Source organism: Morone saxatilis, unplaced genomic scaffold, assembly GCF_004916995.1.
Source record: "Morone saxatilis isolate NCDOM2014 unplaced genomic scaffold, NCSU_SB_2.0 Contig11, whole genome shotgun sequence".
In the NCBI taxonomy this organism is placed as follows: Eukaryota; Metazoa; Chordata; class Actinopteri; family Moronidae; genus Morone; species Morone saxatilis.
Genome location: NW_023339663.1, coordinates 6097939 through 6118190, shown reverse-complemented (window position 1 = coordinate 6118190; position 20252 = coordinate 6097939). Strand labels below are relative to the sequence as shown.

At 41.2% G+C, this 20252-nt stretch overlaps 1 protein-coding gene across 5 annotated transcripts in view; it reads left to right on the top strand.

The window, feature by feature from the left end:
* neo1a (neogenin 1a) overlaps positions 1–20252 on the top strand; it is a 147843-nt gene that overhangs the window by 98179 nt on the left and 29412 nt on the right. For all 5 annotated transcript variants that reach the window (XM_035651822.1, XM_035651820.1, XM_035651821.1 and 2 more), the window contains exons 6-8: positions 2377–2531; positions 2679–2799; positions 19261–19495. In XM_035651822.1, coding sequence (XP_035507715.1) covers positions 2377–2531; positions 2679–2799; positions 19261–19495 — 511 coding nt within the window. The remainder of the gene's footprint in view (positions 1–2376; positions 2532–2678; positions 2800–19260; positions 19496–20252) is intronic.

Sequence of the window (20252 nt, the reverse complement as noted above, 5' to 3'; positions counted from 1 at the left end):
TCACTGGTGTTTTAACACTGTGTCCTGATACACCAAAGTAAACCAAGGATTCCACCTGCCTCTGCTGCACAGCTACTGGAAGCAAATATCCAGGGGACACCACACTGTGAAACACATTATTCACAGCTCACACAGCCCCCTGCAGGGAACACCAGTAGACACACACACACACAGATCCACACAGACATATACATAAGCGTGCACACAGAGCAGGGTGATGGCTGTCTTGACAATCATACAGTGATCCAGTCTAAAAGCATCACCATCCTCATTGCCATCCCTGTCTCAGTCGTCAATATTCACCACAGTAGCTCACAGAAAAGTCTAGACACTCATTAAGCAAGACGAGGGAAGGTTTCAGTATTCTGTGGCTCTATCCAGTTGTTTTGTGTTTGACTTGTACTGCTACATTGTACGGTTGGAAAGCTGGAAAGCATTTGGAAGTCATAGAGAAATAGATACAGTACAGCAGGCTTTTCTTTGAAACACTGCAAGGTTGTTTTTTATTTTATAGCATCAAACCTCAAAGGAAACTGGGATATTCCTCCACTGTTAAATATGTTTCATTTGTGAAGTTTAAGAGAATCGTATTGTCTACTGAAGAATACCTTTTGACAGTCAGAGTGACATGTATGAATTTGTAGCTGTCATTAAAAAGTTGAGCCTATGGGCATATAAATATAGCTAGCAAGGCCACTTGATAAGAACAGTGAGCCATGTGCATTCACAAAGAAATGCACTCAGTATTTTGAAAAATGTGGGGTACACAATGTCAAAGGTATTCTTGATTTCACTAATGTAATTTATAAAGTAGCATTCAGTTTTGTTTTGTTTTGTTTTGATAACTCACAGGATCACAGCCGCTATTGCTGCCAAAAAGTTGTTTACATGATTGCATACACTGATATTTCTCCACAATTATCTTGTTTACATGGCTATCCAGAGGGAGATGTGGAAATATATTTTATGAAATTGATCAAAACATATGACGTACAGTCCTGCTATATCACATTTTGCAATTAAAACTGCTTTTTATAGACGAATTGGAATAAAGTGAGGACACCCAGGTGCTGCCCCTGGACTGGCTTTGTGCTATCTCTGTGTGTACAACTTCTGTCGAGTTGCACCTCTCTTCCCACCTTTGGTCCCTGTGCTATGTGTAGGTCATAAAGATACCAAACAGATGGGCAAAGTGCATTTTAAGGTCAGGAAAATGCAAACATGTGTTCTGTAGCTGCACTGCTTTGTGGTGTTTTGATGCTATCATTAGTAGAGAAATGTGTATACAACGGATAGTTCCTTTTTAGTAGTTTTAATTACAAATAACTATAATTTTAGAGTCTTAGTTTTCTTGCTGCTGGAAACTGTGTGTCCCAACAGAATGAGGCCTAATCTGTTAACTAGCTATTTCATGTTAGAATAAATTAGCCACAGTTACATCAAGCAGATGAGGGGGACTTGACCTCACAACCAGTTACCCTGCTGAATAAAGCCAGAAAAGGACCTAATCCACCCACTGCTTCTAATATCCAATCAGCCCATGTGAATAGCGGCAAAATAGATGCTAATAACTAGCTATCACAGAGCCCACGAGGCTGATGGCGAAGCTTGACACACTGCAACACACTAACAATACAGTCATTTAAACGGCGGTCAGCGAGGTCGCCGTTTATCAGAGAATGCACAGAGGCAGCAAAGGCACAGAAACACACACAAACATGCACAGTCTGTCTTGCTCTGTCTCTCCTCACATGCACATACAGTCCAATTATAGAGAGAGGACGAGGCCTGGGCCCTGCGCTCCCGGTGACCTTGTTCCAGGACAGATTGATGAGGCGCTGTATCACCCCAGCAGATCAAATAACTCCTTTCTGGCCCTCATTACCAGGACTAGGGGAGTTTTGCAAGTGCTCGCCTTAGCTAGTGTAGCATGCTTACACACTGTGCTGGTACCACAGTGGCTGTTGTTTTTGACCCATTCCTGAATAAATAAGAAGAGAGGTTATTGAACCTTTCAATTAAATATTCCACGTGTTGCCATCTGCTAAAAAAGTCACAGTTGTGTGAATGGTGCAGAAGATAATTGGATAAGTTGTTGTTAGATGATACAGTTTGTTGTTCTTTCCACCCTCCCTTAACTGGCAATTTGGCAGTTGAAGGGGTGGCATGGCATCATTTGGTCTTGTTCATTTCCTGGCAGAGACCAGAGTGCTGGAGTTTGATTTGGCTGGGTAGTTTTGACAAATGGGTTTCAGAATTTCATAAGCAAAATATGACTCTTACTACTTTCTTTTTAGTAAATTCCACTGAACTTTGACAGTAAATGTAATGTTCTCATGTAAACGTTAACTCCTCGTTCTTATCTGTATTCCACAGTTCCTCCCCAGTTTGCCAAGCGGCCAGCCAACATTTATGCCCATGAGTCCATGGATATCGTCTTTGAGTGTGAGATTTCAGGCTCACCAGCTCCCACTGTCAAATGGGTCAAGAATGGAGATGCTGTCATCCCCAGTGACTACTTCAAAATAATTGTAAGTGCATTTGTAGCTGTACTATCATTACCTGCATTATCATAGTGTCACAATAAAGAGTCTGAGATTGGTTAAAATGCTTCTTGTAACATTGTTAACACCTTGTCTTTGTTTTTCTATTTCTTTCCCTTTCTTCTTGTTTTGTAGAAGGAGCACAACTTGCAGGTTCTAGGTCTGGTCAAGTCAGATGAGGGTTTCTATCAGTGCCTTGCAGAAAACGATGCAGGCAACATCCAGTCCAGCGCACAGCTCATCATCTTAGATCACGGTACGACACTCACCAGGACCACACACAACTGTTCCAGTCATATGTGTTAGTTAAAGTGATAATCTCAAAGATTTTCAATTAAATAAATGAAGAGGTAACACAATGGTGATTGAGCCTATGACCCACAGACATTCCCAGCGAACATCACAAGCAGCACACAGTTAGTGACATGTTTGCCACCATTCAGCAGCAGTTGGTCCGCCTGAGAGGGCGGAGCTAACGCAACCGACTCGCTCTTTAATTCGCTTGTGTGTGAAACCGTGTACTGTTTTTTCAGGTCTTTGCTAGGGGGATGAGGTTAAGGTTACTGTATCTGAACAAACGAAGAAAAGATAAATGACTGCAGACGATGAAACTTAGGGACTGACATCACACAGGCGACACTCTTTGGATCTTTGGGTACTAAGGTCCAAAAACACACCTGCAATTACCGTTTATCGCTATAGGTGCAGCCAAAAGAACGAAGTGAAGATCTTTGAGATTATTACTTTAACTAGATAAAACTGATTTCAGTGATGAAATAAATAATGTCAGGTATGACTCAGGAATGAACCATTTCTGATCAGTTTTGCTCAGACAACCAGGCACTATAGTTGGAAATACAAGCATCTGTTCACACAGGCATTTGAACATCAGACATTACAACAGTCTGAACACAATGCTCTTTGTGGTTATTTCTTAGCTTTTAACAGCCTCACATGAATCACAGTTATGGGAGCTGGAGTTGCTGAATGGGACACATTTTTTTTTTAATCTCTGTTAACATGCCAAAATGCTTAAATGTTAATATCGAGTACAGGAGTAGATACCTGTTGCTCAGAAAATTCCAGTATAATGTTTGAGCTTTTTTAGAAAGAACGATAAAAAAAGATCTCTTTTTCAACGAAGGCTTGTAGAACATGAGCTATCTTGGTACTGGGGTGGGTCTTCTGCTCTCTATACAGTTTGCCTTATTTATAAACACCTAGATGGATCCTAGAGGCTGTGCACATCTGTGAAGGTGTGAGGAGTGAGAGTGTGTAGTGAACAGTGAAATGAAACCACTGGGATCTTGTTAAACCAGAGGTGACTCAAAGGGAACAGAATTGTATCTGGGGCAAACGATGCTTGGTTTGCACACAGTCCATTCCACATCTAGTGTTACAGAAATGTTGTGAGGACTTGGAAAGCTGCTGGACACAATGCCTGTGCCTTGATGCAGCACCCTTAGATATGTAAAGGCCGTCTTTTAGCAGGGAGCTTTACCTAAGCGCGGACCCATATACTGGTAAAGTGAGAGTGCCTGTATAGTTGCAGCATAGCCTTTCTTGTTGTACATTTCCCTTTATAGCCAAACGAGAGGTTTGAACACTAATTCCCAGAGTGGTGCTGCTGAGTGCAGAATACAGCAAAAGCAGATACCAAGGACAGTGGCTAGAAGCACCACAAAGTGCCTGAAAATAGAAACAAAGTGTTAACAGTGTTAACATTCTACTTCTTGAGGTAATTTTGTGTAATTACCTCTGATCATTACAGAAAATGTAATACAACATAGATTTGAGATCATTTGCACAGTCATAATAATCATTCTAAGTCTAACCCACAGGGCAAGTAAAACCCTCTCCACAAAACAAGAAAGGAACAAAGAATTCAAGATGATAAACAAGACACAATTTCACTGAAAAAAGCATAATCTGAATACAAAAACATGGTGGAAAATGGAGGAGCAATAAAACGGGGAAGGGGAATGAAGGTAAACAATCCTAACAGCAGAAATCACTACTTTACTGTTGACTCAGTCTCTCCCGTTTTATTGAGGGAGATGGCGAAATGTAATCAAGCGTGAACTCCCCCTCTCTTAAAGCAGGTGGCTAATGGATTAGCATAGAAGTGTCCAACCGGTGGCCCCCCAGCTGTGTCACCCCCTCTGATTGAAGGACATGAAGTCAGAAATAATGATGACCTGCAGCTCATTGTGTATTTGTGTTTGACACCATTGATAAGGGCTTTGCCACTTTACATGGCCCCAAGTCTTCTTCTTTGTTGTTTGAGTTGATGATAAATGGGATGAATTACTGAGGCAGCTGGCCTTGTACACAGGGTCTGCCCTAAGCGGGGTTTTTGAAGAAATTAATCTCTGTTTCATCCATAAATATCACAGAGAATCTTTTCCTGTGTGTGTACCTCTGTCTTGGTCACAGTAATGCTAATCCAAACACACTTACCACCAGAAAGTTTTCCAGTTTCCTGTTTATTCATCAGTTTATTATCCGGTCATCATCGGAGTCTCAAATTATGGAGCTAGAAAATAAGCCAAGTTGCAGTGGCACTGTTTATTTTTTTCATGCTTCACTGTGTCAAAGTAATTTCCTCTCAAAGGTGCAGTGGTGAATCAATGAGAACACATTTGAAATCTGCTCCTTTTCCACAGCTATTAGTGTTTTGTTGGGTACGGCTCTGTGACGTGAGGTTGAAATGAAGCTCTTTAAGTTCAATTACAGTGGTATTTCTCTCCTACTCTGTTGTATTCTTCTCTCTTTCCTCCTGTGCTGCTCAGTATGGACACATTCAATTCTACAGCCATCTGCCACCTTTCTCGCCAGTTCTTCTCACTTTCTCTCTCCTTGTCTTTCACAGCCACTTGCTCTCTGTGATAATCCAACACACTAGGCTTTGTGTTAATTGTGCTGCCTTGAATATTTCCCCTATATGGCTGCCCCCTCACTGCTGGGCATCTTTGTCCACTCCTATCCCACTCTTACTCAAACATCCCTTCTGCTCTTTGCTGCCCCTGTGTGTTTCGCCTCAGTCAGGTATCTCGCTCACACCTGCCAGGCTTGAATCATCCTGAAACGGGGCCAGGAAAACACCCTGTCTGTCTGTCTGTCTGTCTGTCTGTCTGTCGGCTGCCTTGCAGTCGGGGGAGATAAGCCAGGGACTTGCCACGGGGATAAAGTTGTCTTCACCCGGCAGAGAAATCAATGGGGGTGAACTGCATCTAAACACTCAGCGGCTGCAAGTTGGCTAATATTCATTAGTGCTCATAATCTTTGCATCTTGACCCTGCCAGCTGCAGTTAAATGTGGCTCCACTGATGATTCCCATTGTGGGTGTTTGGAATGAAAAAAGGTCAGCTGTTAGCCCATGTATAGTATCTTGCTAGTTATTTATAGCAATATGTACTGTATCAATACTCTTGGCTTTTAACTCCAGTAGATAACATGGACAGTATATATGTGGACAAACTGCTGCAGTCCACATTATTTCATTTTGCTTCAGCAATCTTAGAACCGTGGCAAACTGATTTTTGGGGGAGTGGAGGTCAAAAATAGGACCACAGATTGCAGTCTCGAACAATTTTCCTGGACATTCCACAGCCATGTGCAATATGGGTCAACTAGTTGCAAACAGATGTGGGTAAATAGGAGCACAAATGCCAAAAGTGGACCTCAAGGAGACCTAATTATGCAGAATAATGCAGGCAAAGTGCCTCCTAATGTCCCTTGTAAAACTGCCACATTCAGACTTGTCGTCTTCTGGAAATGCTGAAAGTTTGTGTATTTGTGCTAGTTTCTGTTGTTACAATGTTTTGCCAGAGAGAAGGAAATAAATAATTTAATTTGCTATGACTTTTCCCACTGACAATTGCAAAATAGTTCCTAAAATATAATTATATGGTGTTTTTGGTTGTTTTCAGAAACAAAAGATAGATTTTAAGCTTATTTAAGTGCATTGTGTTAACTCCAGCCCACATGTGCTATAGTTGAAATCAATAAAGATCAGAACATGTTCTCACTACGTTTGATTAGACATATGCATACTGTATTGGAGGTTTAGAGGTTTCGACATATTCACAGCAGATTTTCCCGTCCTTGTCGCACTAAACTATAAATACAATCACTAATGGCCATCACGAATGATTCCCTGTTGGCAGTTCCGATAGGCCCACATGTAGACCTTAATGTCAAAATGATTGTGAAGGAGGTTAGTCAGCTGCAGAGGATATGCTATTTAAGGGATTATCGTCAAATGTCATCTATAGACAATTAAGCAGCAACAATTTTCGGTCTCTTCAAGGCACATGATTATGTGACGCGTTTATGCATGATACCATAGTAGGAGGCAATTACAGCTTGGAAAGGAAATGGGTCACGTTTTTCAACTTTGATGTTGACATCTGTGACCCATGCCTAGACAAAGCACTTGTTTATGTGATTGTCATCTTTCCATATACAATACAAAGACTAGGACTGTGTTTGAAGTTTCATAAGGTGGCACATTAAGATGTATACCTGAGTTTTGTAGTGTGGTTGCTTTTTGAGTAGTTCTTTAAGATTCAGAGCAGAGCCAAAACATATATTTGTTTTAGGTTAGCTGAAGTTGTTTCCTTCCCGAAGTGGAGAGCTGCATATAGCATTTACATTTTAGAATCAGACATGCATAAGAGAAAGGAAAAGCCACTGCATGTTTTTTAGCATTATGTATTCTCACTTTAACAGTTGCAAACCCAAGGCCACCTACCAGGCTATGAACTCTTACTATACTCGCCCACTCGTCAAAAATGGCAAGTTTAAGATTCAAGCACCTAAAAGCTTAATATGAAAAATGCAGATGGATCTGCATTTAATGTTGGCAAACAAAAGAGAAGTGGATGCACTCACTTTGCTGTTTGCCCTTAAGTGTGTGTTTTTTATGTTTGCATAAATTCAAGAGATGCACTTCCATTTGCATGTGAATACTTATTTTTGCTCCTTCCATATGCTGTGCTGGCTTCAATATGGAAATGCTCCTCTGTCTGAGTTTGTCTGTCTCTCCATCTCTCCTCTCTTCTCCTCTCCATCCCCACTGCTCACATGAATAATGTTTTGACATTTTGCCTCCTAGTGCCCAAGCCAAGTACTTCACTAGAGAGCCTGAAAGCTTGTTTGGATGTACAAGCTCTGAGCTTTCATGGTGTTTCAGCCACGACTTTGCGAGTGAATTTTACCTAGATGACGTTGGTTAAATTCCTAACCAACGTCAGGTAAGAGCTAGCACAATTTAAAAACATTAGTCTCTTGATGCTTGATGCTGTGCAACACCGCTACATATATTGTAGCTTCTTTATCCTGTAGGCTAGTAGCTATCATTCAGGTGTTTTCATGACGAAAGAAAGATGACACTATTTCTGATGCAAATACATTTATTCAAGCTTTTGTTAAATCCAAAGCTTAAACAGGCAGTCCTCCTCCGTCCCTCCTTCTCTTTCATCATTCTCCTTCCCTTTCTTCCTGCTTCTCTCTTACTACCTGTATCCCTCCTCCTCTCCCTTAATCTTCCGCTTTATTTAGCCATGCTGCCATTAGTTTTCCCCCCCCCCCCCCTTCTTAGACCTGTGGCAGCCAACAGAAGAATCCTGTCCTCCCCTCCCATCAGAGGTACAAGACCCCCACTGAGAGATGGAGATGCCTCATCACTGCCTGAGTGCTCACCATGTCTCCTGGTTTTCCTCTCCCTCCGTCACTCTGTGTATTTATGAGTGCAGGCATCAGGAGTGCTGGCACGATAAACTGACATGTGTGCTGTCCCCAAAGATGTAGCTTGACAAACTGACAGGCACAGGGAGTTTACTGGAAGGGCTATGTAGAGAGTCGCACAAACTGCAACTTCATTAGTAAATCAATTAATTCCGGCAGGCCCGAGCACCAGACCTCCCTGTGAAATGACACAGAAACCAAGAGTCTCCTACTGTATTTGCAGAAGACTTGGCACCACCATTTGAAACCACTGAATGTTATTTGCTTTGATCTGGGCCCAGACATTTGACACCTAATGAAGATTATTCTTCAGAAAATATCCAGAAGTCAAGAAAACCCACGCAAGTTTTATTTAGATGTCGCTAATTTACTACACATGAAACCAAATGAAGTGGAAGTTTTACCTTGCCTGTGAAGCATTTGAAGACAAACCAATTAGAGGCAGCGTGGGGCCTTCGGTGTTGTTATTATTATAACTATTTCTATAACAATGGCTTTCCATTGAGACAAAATTAATTTCTACATATTTCTGTTAAGGCTTGAACATACTAAACAATGCATGCGGAACATGAAAACAGCAACTCTCATTTAAAATGAATCAAAGCAGTTACATGCTAGCTGTCTGGAGCCACAAAATAAGACTTAAAAATAGAGAGTCATGGGCAACAACAACCACACCATAAAAATATAGATAAATATACTGAAGCTATTGTAGCCGGCTGACTGTAAACTAAACACGACCCGGCTAAAGAAAGTTGTTATGGACAGCACCGGTTGCCAGAAGAAATTCTGCTCAAACTGTGAACAACAAAAAACAGAAAAAGCTCAAGACTCTTCCACCTTATGTTCAAAATGTTGTACTTAGCCTTAAGAGAGAGGAGTTTTCCAAACAGAACTGATATCTGCAGCACATTTGTAGCACAAGGCGAATCTCAAATATTGAAACTGTATTGTTCCAACACAAGAAGTAATTATTTCCACACAGACCGCTGACAAACTTGAGAGACAGGAATACAGCAGCCTAGATCCATTGTTGCGGGTATGTGGAGACATGTAAGCTGGAAGGGTTTTATGTACAAATATAGCTTGATGCTGAAGCTTCATTGTTGTACCCTTCTAAAACAAATAGAGAATTACTTGAATTGCTATTGAAGTGAAAGTAAAGAGAAAGTTAAAGAGAGATACTTAAAAGGAGGTTTCTGCTGTCCCACTACTGCTGTCAGTGTGGTATACTGTAGCTCTAACTGGTGTTGAGTAGAGACGTTCACTTTATTATGAATCCATGTAATATAAAATGTAACTGGATAATGATTAAACAACAAAGAAACAGACTGAGTCAAGTTTGGAGCAGTAAAAAAAAAATAAAAAATCCCAACACATTTGTGGCAGGCAAGCCACAGACGGAGGTTCCTTCCACTACATCGGAGCACCACCCTTATTCCCTGTTCAAATCAAGAAGTGAGAATAGGCTGCTAAAAGACCCTTCCCTCCAGCCACACTCTACCAGTACTGAATAAAAGCTCAGGCCCACTTCAGGGAATACGGTGCGCTTCATCATCTGCTAGCAGGGTCATGGCCAGGCCAGCAGGAGCGAATGTGTAACGTTGTGAGCATGTGAATGTGTCAGCACAGTTTCTGTTGGCACTGTCTACATTATAAGTTTGCCTTTAACGGCAGGCACCAGTGTGAAAATGGGACAGTTAAACAACATGTCACGTACTGCTGGGACACATGTACATGCAGACATATGGCCATACTTGTTTTACTGTATGGTGACTGCCATCGTGAGGTCAAAGGAACACAGACTAATTGTGTTTCCAGATTGATCCGACTAAATCGCTTCTTATTGTCCGTTCAAGCCGGCAGTCATCATGTCGATGCCGCTCTTGCTTGACATTCTTTGTTTCCTGTCTGCATACTGCAACAATTACTACTTTCACCAACTTTTTAGTGTTTAATCTCTGTCAGAGAGGTGTTGATCTAACTATGCGGCGGTTTTTGAGGCAGCAGTTTGTGGCCCTGTTTATTTTCAAAATTGCAATTTCCAAAAGTCAACATTATATTATTATAATAAACATCCCATTAGAGTGCTGCAGTAGAAACAGAGATAAGAAGCCTAAACAGGGAGAGGAGTCTGTTGTTAGCACTAAGCGTAAGCTAATTATGTGCAACTGGGGGATAAAATTGCCTCCAAAAAAGTAGTTGTATCCTTTTCCATTAAAAAACATCAATTAACACCAAATTTACCTGTTTCTTTCACCACATCTAGCTGCAGGTGCTATTACACACTGCTGTTATAATAAGTGCCTTATCTTAACTTACAGTGTTGAGTATCATTTGCTGTTGGTGGGTTATGGTTGATTAAACAAATATGATAATATTGTTGTTTTATTTAGAACATTGTAGTTATATTTATAAATGCCTGTGATCATTAAAGGCAATATAAAAGCAAATCAGGGGCATTTGATGGAGACTATTAATCATATGTAAATGTGAATATATTCCACTGAATTTTTGCCTCATAGCAAAATATATTGAAATTCAAATTTGGGGTTGAAGCACTAAAATGTGCACACAGTGTCTTCACTGAAATACACACACAAAATCTCTTTGGTGTGCACACACACCGTGTTAGTGATAGTGATTAGTAAATGTGTTCCCCCACTGTGGGCTCTAGGAAGCTGATCAGAGGGACTTTAGCCTAAATTGATTGTGAAGAGTCGAAATCAGCCTCCACCAAATTGCTGTTTGTATGGGCGCTGATGGCAAAGTGTTTGTGTTGTGGCTCTGTCTCTCAGGGATGGTGCTGAGTGTGTATGTGTGTTTACAAGCTGAGGCTTTCACAGCACGGGCTGAACTTTTCTATGGGTTGTATTTACTCAACCGTGGTGAAAGGCTTTGCCTCATTTATAAATGGTCTGTCGCCTAAGTGCTAACTGCAAAATGTTATGGGTGCCTATTTTGTTCTTGTTTTGCAAAGAAAAGCACAAAAAGGATTAAAATAGCCTTCAGTACCTGCGTCAGTGCTGTTTTTTTGAAGGTCAAGCTTGTTATCAATACCAGTTTTAGGCTTGGCTGCGTAAGTACGTGTGAAGGATCTGCTTTTTCCTGACAGTCTGTTTTACACGCCTCACTAACCTGTGCCCTTATTTAGGATATAACACCAAACACCTCCAACACACACTCATCCAGGATGCCGATATGATTATTTTGGATGTGGACAGTCCTCTGGGTGCACTAATTGGAAGTACCACATGGCACAAAAACATCAGTTTCCCTTCGCGCCCTTCCCTTAGCTGCAGGCAGCTGACCCCTGTGCGGCGCCACCAAAGCTGGAGCTTTTATTTTTCCTGTTAGCGCCCACCCCCATTCTCTCCTCTGAGCCTCCCAGTTTCCATAAGCTAAAAGTAGAATAGTGAGTAACAACACAGTGGGTTGTGGGCACCCCGCTGCCTGCAAGCGTAGCGCGATAGCCGCTTCTCAGTTGGTCTAACCCAGGGAGGCCGCGTTATTGGTGGGAGTCTGATCAGCTGGACTGTTTGTTAGCAAGTCTCCCAAGGGGGGCTGCTCCTACTTCTGCAAGCATCCTATTTGACCTTTTCGGTCCTTTCCTGGTTGTTCAGCTGCACTCACTTTATACATGAAATGTTGCAGGTGCATGTATACACACACACATACACACTGCAGCAAGCTTTCCCTGAAATCAATTACTTTATTCCAGGCTTGCTCTGTTCCTCTGGAAAGGTTGAACTGTATCCTTGTACCTCCAATGTAATAAGATACAAAGGCAGGCAGTGCAGAAAGAAAAGCTTGTTTCCAGTCCTTGGCATCGGTGGTGAAATGCTCGGGAGATGTGCAGCCTCTCTGGCTGTTTTGATCTGCTTGAAAGGCAAACCCAAGAGGCCTCGCTTTCCTCTCCCAGCCAGCATGTGGAACACGTGATGCATATGATGCAGATTTGTCAAAGTGGAAAGCGATGCGGAGGGGACGAGGGTTTACATTGTATACCATAGTGACACGTCTTCATTTGCATACCGAGTCTGGGCAAGCAGCTGTTGGCCTCATGATCGTGCATGTTTCTGAGAGTGTGTGTGTTGCAGCAAGTTGTTCAGGGGGAACAAAGCAATCACACCCAAATTAACTCACCAGTGACTCATGGATCATGGGGGTACATGTGTTTGATGGTGAAGAGACACTGTATGTACACACTGGATGATTAATTATTGATGCACCCGACCCCATTCAATTACTGTCGTCATTTCCAAATAGGGGAGTTTGTTTTCCCCTGCGTGTTGGGATCTGTGGATCCTCAGTGATTTTTTTTGGTCTCAGTAGAATGTATAAGGGTTTTTTTTACGCATTCCCACACATTAAACCCCTCCTGCGTGTTTATTTTGAGAAGCCATAGCAGGGATTGACACTTTTTTATGAAAACCAAATTACCAGAAAGTAAACTGCCGGAGGGCCAAGAGTGGATGTAAACAGACATACCATCATCCCATCCAAAACACATCCCATACAAATTACTTCTACTTGTTTACGTAAGCCCACAGGGAATTTGAGAATGTTGATTATGGATGTGAAAAGGAAGATAAATGTGAAATTGAACAAACTGGGCCATTTAAGAGGAAATTGCTACAGGGCTACAAAGGGACAAATTTTGTGCAAGAACATGTGCAGGCTTTTAGCGGTTTTAGCTGCCTGATAGAGAGACCATCCTTCCCCAAAGTATTTGCAGCATCACCACATGGCATCCAGGAGTCCAGTGGCTCTGTCAGATGGCTCCTCTCACATCCCACTTTGCCTCCGCCCACCACAGGAGTGTTTAGGGAGTGTGGAGACATAAATACATCTGTGACCCACTCCGAACCCTTTATAACATCATTTTACCTGTGATTATTGAGGCAGAGAAGCTGTGTTGTGCTGTTTTAAACAGGTTTATTAGATTGTTGACCCATACACCTTCTGCATTGTGATGCAGCAGTGATAGTATTAGTTGGCAGCAACATCAAAAGCTTTGAAAAAGTCAATTTTTTTAATATTCTGAACATGATCATGTGAGTGCTCACCTCTCAAAGTCTTTGACTTTGATGTGTCCCCTCTGGCCCCAACATCAGCATCTGCTAACGCCTAAAGATTGTTCCAGAAAAATATCTAAGTCACTCAACACTTAATGAGCACAAAATTCATTAGTTTTTGGGACTGCCGTGTACTTTGTTTAATTAATAGAAGCTTATTTATCTCCCGAGGAACGTGCCACATTTCAGACATTTTTCAATTGTAGTGAACATGCCCTAGAAATTGATAGGGAGGAATGTGGAGGAGCTGCTGTTTGACATTTTTGGGAAAATCAGTTTGAGACACAAAGACTTTTTCTTTTCGGATTATGTCAGTGAGTTGGAACACCTCGTCAGTTTAAGCCTTTGTGAGGTTTGAGCTGCACTTTAATCTTGACTGTCTCTGATTATCACAGTGAGACGGAATGTGTGCAGTTACTGATATGCTCCACCAATCTGATTCTGCATCTGTATCTGTTTCCCCTCAGTCAGTGATAAGATGTACACAATACAAGATGCATTTTTATCCTTTTGTTTCTGAGCAATTTTTTGATTGTTTATATAATTGCTTTTCATGTATTGCTGTATTGCTTGTAAAGCACTTTCTAAGTGTTGAGAATTGTGTTAGAAATTGAGTTTATTATTGTTGTCGACAAGGTGCTCAAGAGGAAACGGAGAGAACAAAAAAACTCCAGCTTGGTCAGCCTTTTTCTTGCACTCTTCCATTTCTCTCTTCACCTCACACTTTGTCTTTTCTTTCTGACTCAGTTTCCTTTGTCGGTGCAATAAGGACCTGCTCAAATGTCATGAGCTGTCAGGCTTGCTCATCTTTCCCGTCTTATCTTGAAAGAGAGCGAAGGGAACAAGATTGTTGGAGAAAAAAGCAGCCATAGTAATCAGCAGTTGCTCAAAGCAACCAACAGTTTTCTAACACAGAACAGCAATCGAAGGGTTCAGTTGTTGCTTACATTACCTTTATATTTTAATGAAAGGATCTCTCTATGAATTTTTCTCTTTACTTCAGAAGGAAACTACAATTTCTCTGTAATCACCTTCATGCACTTCAATTACAAGCCCATATATGTTCCCTACAGAGTATGGTAATATGTTTTCTCATTGTGCTGCATGTTCATATGAAACATTATGAAGACTGCCAGTTTTAATTGACAGTGTGCTTTGTGGAGGGTTTTTGAAGGCTCTGAACTATGCTTTTTGAGTATATTGTTCATTCTCGCTCTGTTCATTCTGTGGCAGATAAAAGTAGAGACTCAGTAATGGACCATTAGCATTGTGGCGGATCTGTCTCTTACGCAGTCATCATTACCGAACCACATTAGACATGGAAACTAGTACAGAGAAAATCCATTTTGCAAGAGCCTGGCATGGCCCACTGAATTCCCTCTGAAAAGGCTATCTGTAGTTACAGTGCTGTGGGTGCTTCTGGCAGATATCTGCATTCAGTAGATTTATGCTCTCTTGGTGGAGGTGCATAGTCTGCACCAGTGAGGTAGGCTCTCTTATCTGTGTACTCAGACCAGATGAGGAAAAAAAAAAGTACTTGGCGTAACTTTCCAGCTACGCCAATGGGGAACACAGCAAAGGATTTATGGAGTTAGCAACAGAAGATAAAAGTTGAAGTTGCGCGGCTTTAATCAGAACTTTAATGCTACTTCAATTATTTTAAATTTCAGAAACAGTTTTGACTTCCATTGGATATTAAGATGAATGCTTCGCTATGCATGTCTTTGTCTTGACTGTTTTGCGTATTGGTTACCCAGATTTATTATGCAGATCTAGAGTAACCTTCCTCGTTAAGCCTTAATGCCAGCCATTCATTACCTCTGGCACAGAGACTAATGACACTATTAATCAGCTATGAATAGAGCCTTGCAGCGGAGGTGGGAGGCTGACACCTTACTGTAACAATTCTACCCATGCATGTACAAGACAGATTGTCAGAAGGACACAGAAGACTGCCCAGTATGTCAATTACCTACAGCTGACAAGGTGTCTGAAGATGGAAACTACATCTAATAGCCCCCCCCCCCTCTTTGCCTATCCCACAATGCATTTCTCTCCAGGCCTGACACTGATTTCAGGATAATTTTTTTACTATAATGTGGTATTCCTTATTATATTTGCTTCAATTTATTTGCGGCAGTAGTTCAGTGTGTAGGGACTTGGCTTGGGAACCGGAGGGTTGCTGGTTCCAAATCCAACCAAACATTGAAGTTAGTCTCCTTGATGTCTTATATGGAGCTTGCTGGACTGGCACAGCTTGCCTGGAGAAGGGCCATGTTGGCTGCCCGTTGACGGAGATGGAGTTTTGGGCGTACATTGGCCGAAGCCCATCCAACTGGGATTTTCTGTGATGTCCACAAGTGCATGAAGTGTGTATTTCAGCCTGTGTGTGTGTGTGTGTGTGTGTGTGTGTAAGAATAAAAAAGAGTGAAAAGAAGAATTTCCCCAATAGGGGATTAATAAAGTATATATCTTCTTCTTCTTTTCAAAAAAGGAGAGACATCCAGCCTCTTATCTCAGTTCACTCAGGATACTGATGGACAAATATACTCAAAGAAGTGACCAATGTGTCTGCGAGGCGGTGTGTGCCATTTGAAGAAACCCCCTGTGAGAAACATTTGACTCTATAGCAGCACTCAAGCTTTATCCGTTTTCTTTTTCTCACTGAACAGTGCACTAAAATGACTCCTCTGCTACAGTACATAATGCCTGTAGCAACGGAAAATAAAGTTGGGGTTTCTTTCTAAATATGTCTACAAATGCATGTCTAAAAGCTTGGCTCAACTTCTGTTACAACTTCTGTCTCTAACAACAAGCGATGGCTCAACTCCAGATGTTGCAAAACTGACTAACATGAAACATATCTTGGACACATGGGATTCTGTCCTACTTTTCTAGTTTAGTATTTCAAACTGTTTACTCATTCATAAGGTAGAAAACAGGATTTGAAGGGAAATCTGGGTTTTTGCTGATTACTTAATGTTGTGGTGATATTTCTAATTTTATTACGTATCATCCTTTTTTATTTATTTTTGCTGAATTTGCCTGCAACAATGTTATGCAACCTTCATTTTAAAGAGGCAATAACTGATTTACTATTACTTCTGACTGCGTTGTACCGATACCTATCTGCCAAATGAATGCTGAAATTAATCATTTAGAACATTTGATTAAAATGATTAATTCTGTCAGTCTTGTTAGTTTAGATTTTTTTACAGCAGATGTTCAGTAGTAAACAAGCAGAAGTCACTCAGTGTTATATCCATTTTCAAAGCCTTTCATCACATGAAGGCCCCACCAGTGCTCACTTTTACTTTCCACTGAGAGTCTATTCTCTCTTTTTTGAAACAATTAATTGATTCAGACTCTTATATGTACATACAGTATGATTATTACACAGTCTGGATGCAGCTGCCTGGTTATAGATTTAACAGTTAGTTAGTTATGGTTTGGGTCGGCTGATCCAATTTAAAGTAACTGGATTTCTTTAAATATTTTGACTGCAGTTATGAATATCTTTCTTTTTTCCTTTATCCCCCCCCTTATTTTTCCTGTCTGTAAACCCTTTCCAACATTAGATTTTAGTAATTTGTCTTAGTTTGTTTTGTCTTTGTTTTTGCACTGTTACATCTAATAGAAGTGTTTATGTATTTATAATGAGTGGACTTTTGTCTCCATTGCCAAGGGGAATTAGAATTTGCTGTGTATCCTCACTACATAAACTCCACCGTGTTACTTGGATTGTGCTCTCCTGTGTGTTCACATTTTAGTATTGCTGGAAGTGCTTCCTCACCAACAAACAGGCTTCAAGCTTTTGTTTATCCTGTCAGCCTGCTTATGGTTATGTTGTGATAACCCCATCACTGGTGTGATATGAGACACCAGACTTTTGCTTTGTGTGTGTGTGTGTGTGTGTGTGTGTGTGTGTGTGTGTCGTTTTAGACAAGGATAATTGTTCAGCATCTGGTAATTTACACTGCAGTCAGAAAGTATTAGGACGATGATATGTTTTCCTTTTATTTTTGGCCGTATTCCAGCCAACTGGATGTGAAATGAAACCGTGGCTTTGAGGTTAAAGTGCTGACTTCCAGCTTTCAAGTTGTTTGTGGTTGTCTCTGTCCATAATGGATTGAGGTGTAGTACTTTTTATACATTAGTCCCCCAGTTCTTTTCTATACAGACAAGGCAACTAATGGGTTTTTTTCTAAGGCCCAACCAGTGGGATGATGTTGACCGGCCACATCAGTCACCTGAACTCAATCCATCTGAGCATGTGTCTTACTTGCTGAAGGCCAAACTGAAGGCAGCAATTCCCCTAGAAACAGCAAGAATTGAGGATATCGAGTGTCTAAAGCCTCTGAGTTGTAGCCTCAGCTAGTCATCGACTTTTGCAACAAAATGTTATATGTGATTAACAGTTTTTTTGTATTTTTAGTTTTGTGTCAAATAATCCAATATTAAAGATTATAGTCAGCACTTGAACCTTATAATCACTGTTTTCATTTCAAGGTGAAAAGTGTCACTGGCCAAAGACTACTGAGTGTACTCTGTGTGCACACTCACACAGACACTGTAATGTGTGAGCCAGTAATGTAAACCTAAAGCTCCTTCAGGGGTTTGTGCAGATGCAGAAAGTCAGTTCTTGATAAACACCTTGATCACAGTGTGTGTGAGTTGAAAGAGTGTGTGTTGATGTACAGAAAACTGCGTGTGGACCATGTCATTCTGTGGAAGAAATAAAAGTGGCAAATCCCTCATATCACTCCAATCACAAAACTCAGTGAACTCTGGGAATTCGAAATGTAAACAAATACTGAAAGCCAGGTTAGCGGTTAGTCCACACGCCATGACAGACAAATACGCCAGCAGCCGCTTTGCATTTCAAAACAATTTCTCCAGTAATAATACACCGTTTGCACACTAGACTTTGCCGTGCTCCTTTTCTGTATTTCAGCTTTGCCCTCCAGTCACTTTCCTTGACCTGCAAACAAATGGAAATGTCATACAGACTGACATTCTTTCCGTATGGTTTCGTTTCGCCCACTTGCCAGGCAAATGGAAAGCAGATCTCACTGAGTCTGACCGCAGATTGTTCCTCCAAAGAAAAAGACAAAAAAAAAACACCAAATGAAATCACCAACATTTCTGTGGCTGGGCTGTGGAATGTGACGGCAAAGGCGTTAAAAAAACATCATCTGGTGTGTCAGTTGAGAGAATCTAGACTTCTGAATCACCTTCTTAGGGGGGGGTTGGGGTAGTCTTCAGTGGTTTGACTGAAAAAATTAATTCTCTGAACACATGGACGGTTTTCTTGTGTGCATTTGAGAGGCTAGAAGGTGGCTTTGTCCCTGTCAAAACAAAGCCTACCTATTTTTTTTTTAAAATCCAATCCTGGCCCATTTTTAGTTCATAAAAATGTCATAAAAATGCAAACCAATCATTGTGAATGACAAATGATTGGCAGGAAGTCCGTCTGTTACAAATGAAATGTATGATGCTATGTTCTGCTCCCACAACCCTTACATTAGAGAGCTGTGTGTAGATTTGCATGTGTAGTCCCCCCTTGTATTGTGCTTGTATTTGTCAGCTTTGTGAATGTAGTAGAAGTGTTTTATTTCTGTGGTTCTTTGTCACACCAAAAGTCTTTTTTTGTTACGTTGTTGTTATTTTGTTTTTTCTTCTTTTTTTTGTTTCCTTCCTTTCTTTCGTTTCACTGTCATTTCCATTTCAACTCCTTTCCTCTCCTCGACCTGTTCCTTTTGAACGCCTCTGCGTGATATTTCTCTCATCCCCTCCCACGCTGCCGCTGTCTCCTGCCCCTCCCTGTCTCCCTACACCCATCCTGCCATCCCTCCCTCCTCCTTCCTCCTCCTCCTCCCAACCCAAAGACGTAGCCCTGCCCTCTTTCCCTCCCCCTTCACTGACTCCTAACACTACTGACCATGTAACGCCAGGCTCCGGAGGCGTAGCCAGTCCAGCAGGGCCCACTCCCTCTGGTCCCCGAGATGTCGTGGCTTCGTTGGTTTCCACCCGCTTCATCAAGCTGACCTGGCGCCCGCCGGCCGAACCCCACGGAGACGAGTTAACCTACTCTGTTTTCTACAGCCAGGAGGGCACTAGCAGGTAGTACACACATTGAGCTGTACTGTGGTACTGCCAGGAGGGTACTAATACACACATTACTGCTGGAGTCAGCAGAGTACTAATATACATACATTCCTCTCAGACCACTCTGAAGATATCTAATTAAAGCAGTTAAAGCATTTATCATAGTGTTTATTAATTAAAAACCAACTTCTTTCCTCAAAGGTTTGCCTTTTAACATTGAAGTATAAACAAAAGTAATAAATAAATCAGTTCAAACACTGTATGTAAGTAGACCTGTGATAATTTCTTCCTCAGCTTCTTATGTAGAGGATTTACTGTATATGACTGAGAAGTAAATTTAAGAAGCTGAGAGGATTTTACACAATTCCTCTAGCTTTTTGGCTGCTTTTTTAAGTTATCTGTAAAATAGCTTTGAGCAAGTTTCAGAAGTGTCCTTATACAAAAGCGTTTTACTCTGTGCTAGAGCTTGAGGTGCAAATGCATACATTACTATATGTGCAAATGCTTGGAGCATAGAAATAATATTAACACAAACCAGTGTGGTTGCACATACGCTATTTTGTCTGAAACTAATTGTCCTTGTTCTGCCCTAGACAGATGAGTGCTAGTACGCAAGACAGTTACTTGATTAGTTGATAGAAAATTTGTAATTTCAGTCATACATCAAGCAAAAATTCACATTCAAACATTCATTGGTTGCAGCTTCTCAAATGTGAGGTTTTTAAGCTTTTCGCAGTTTTATGTCATTGTTGATTGAATATCTTTGAGTTTT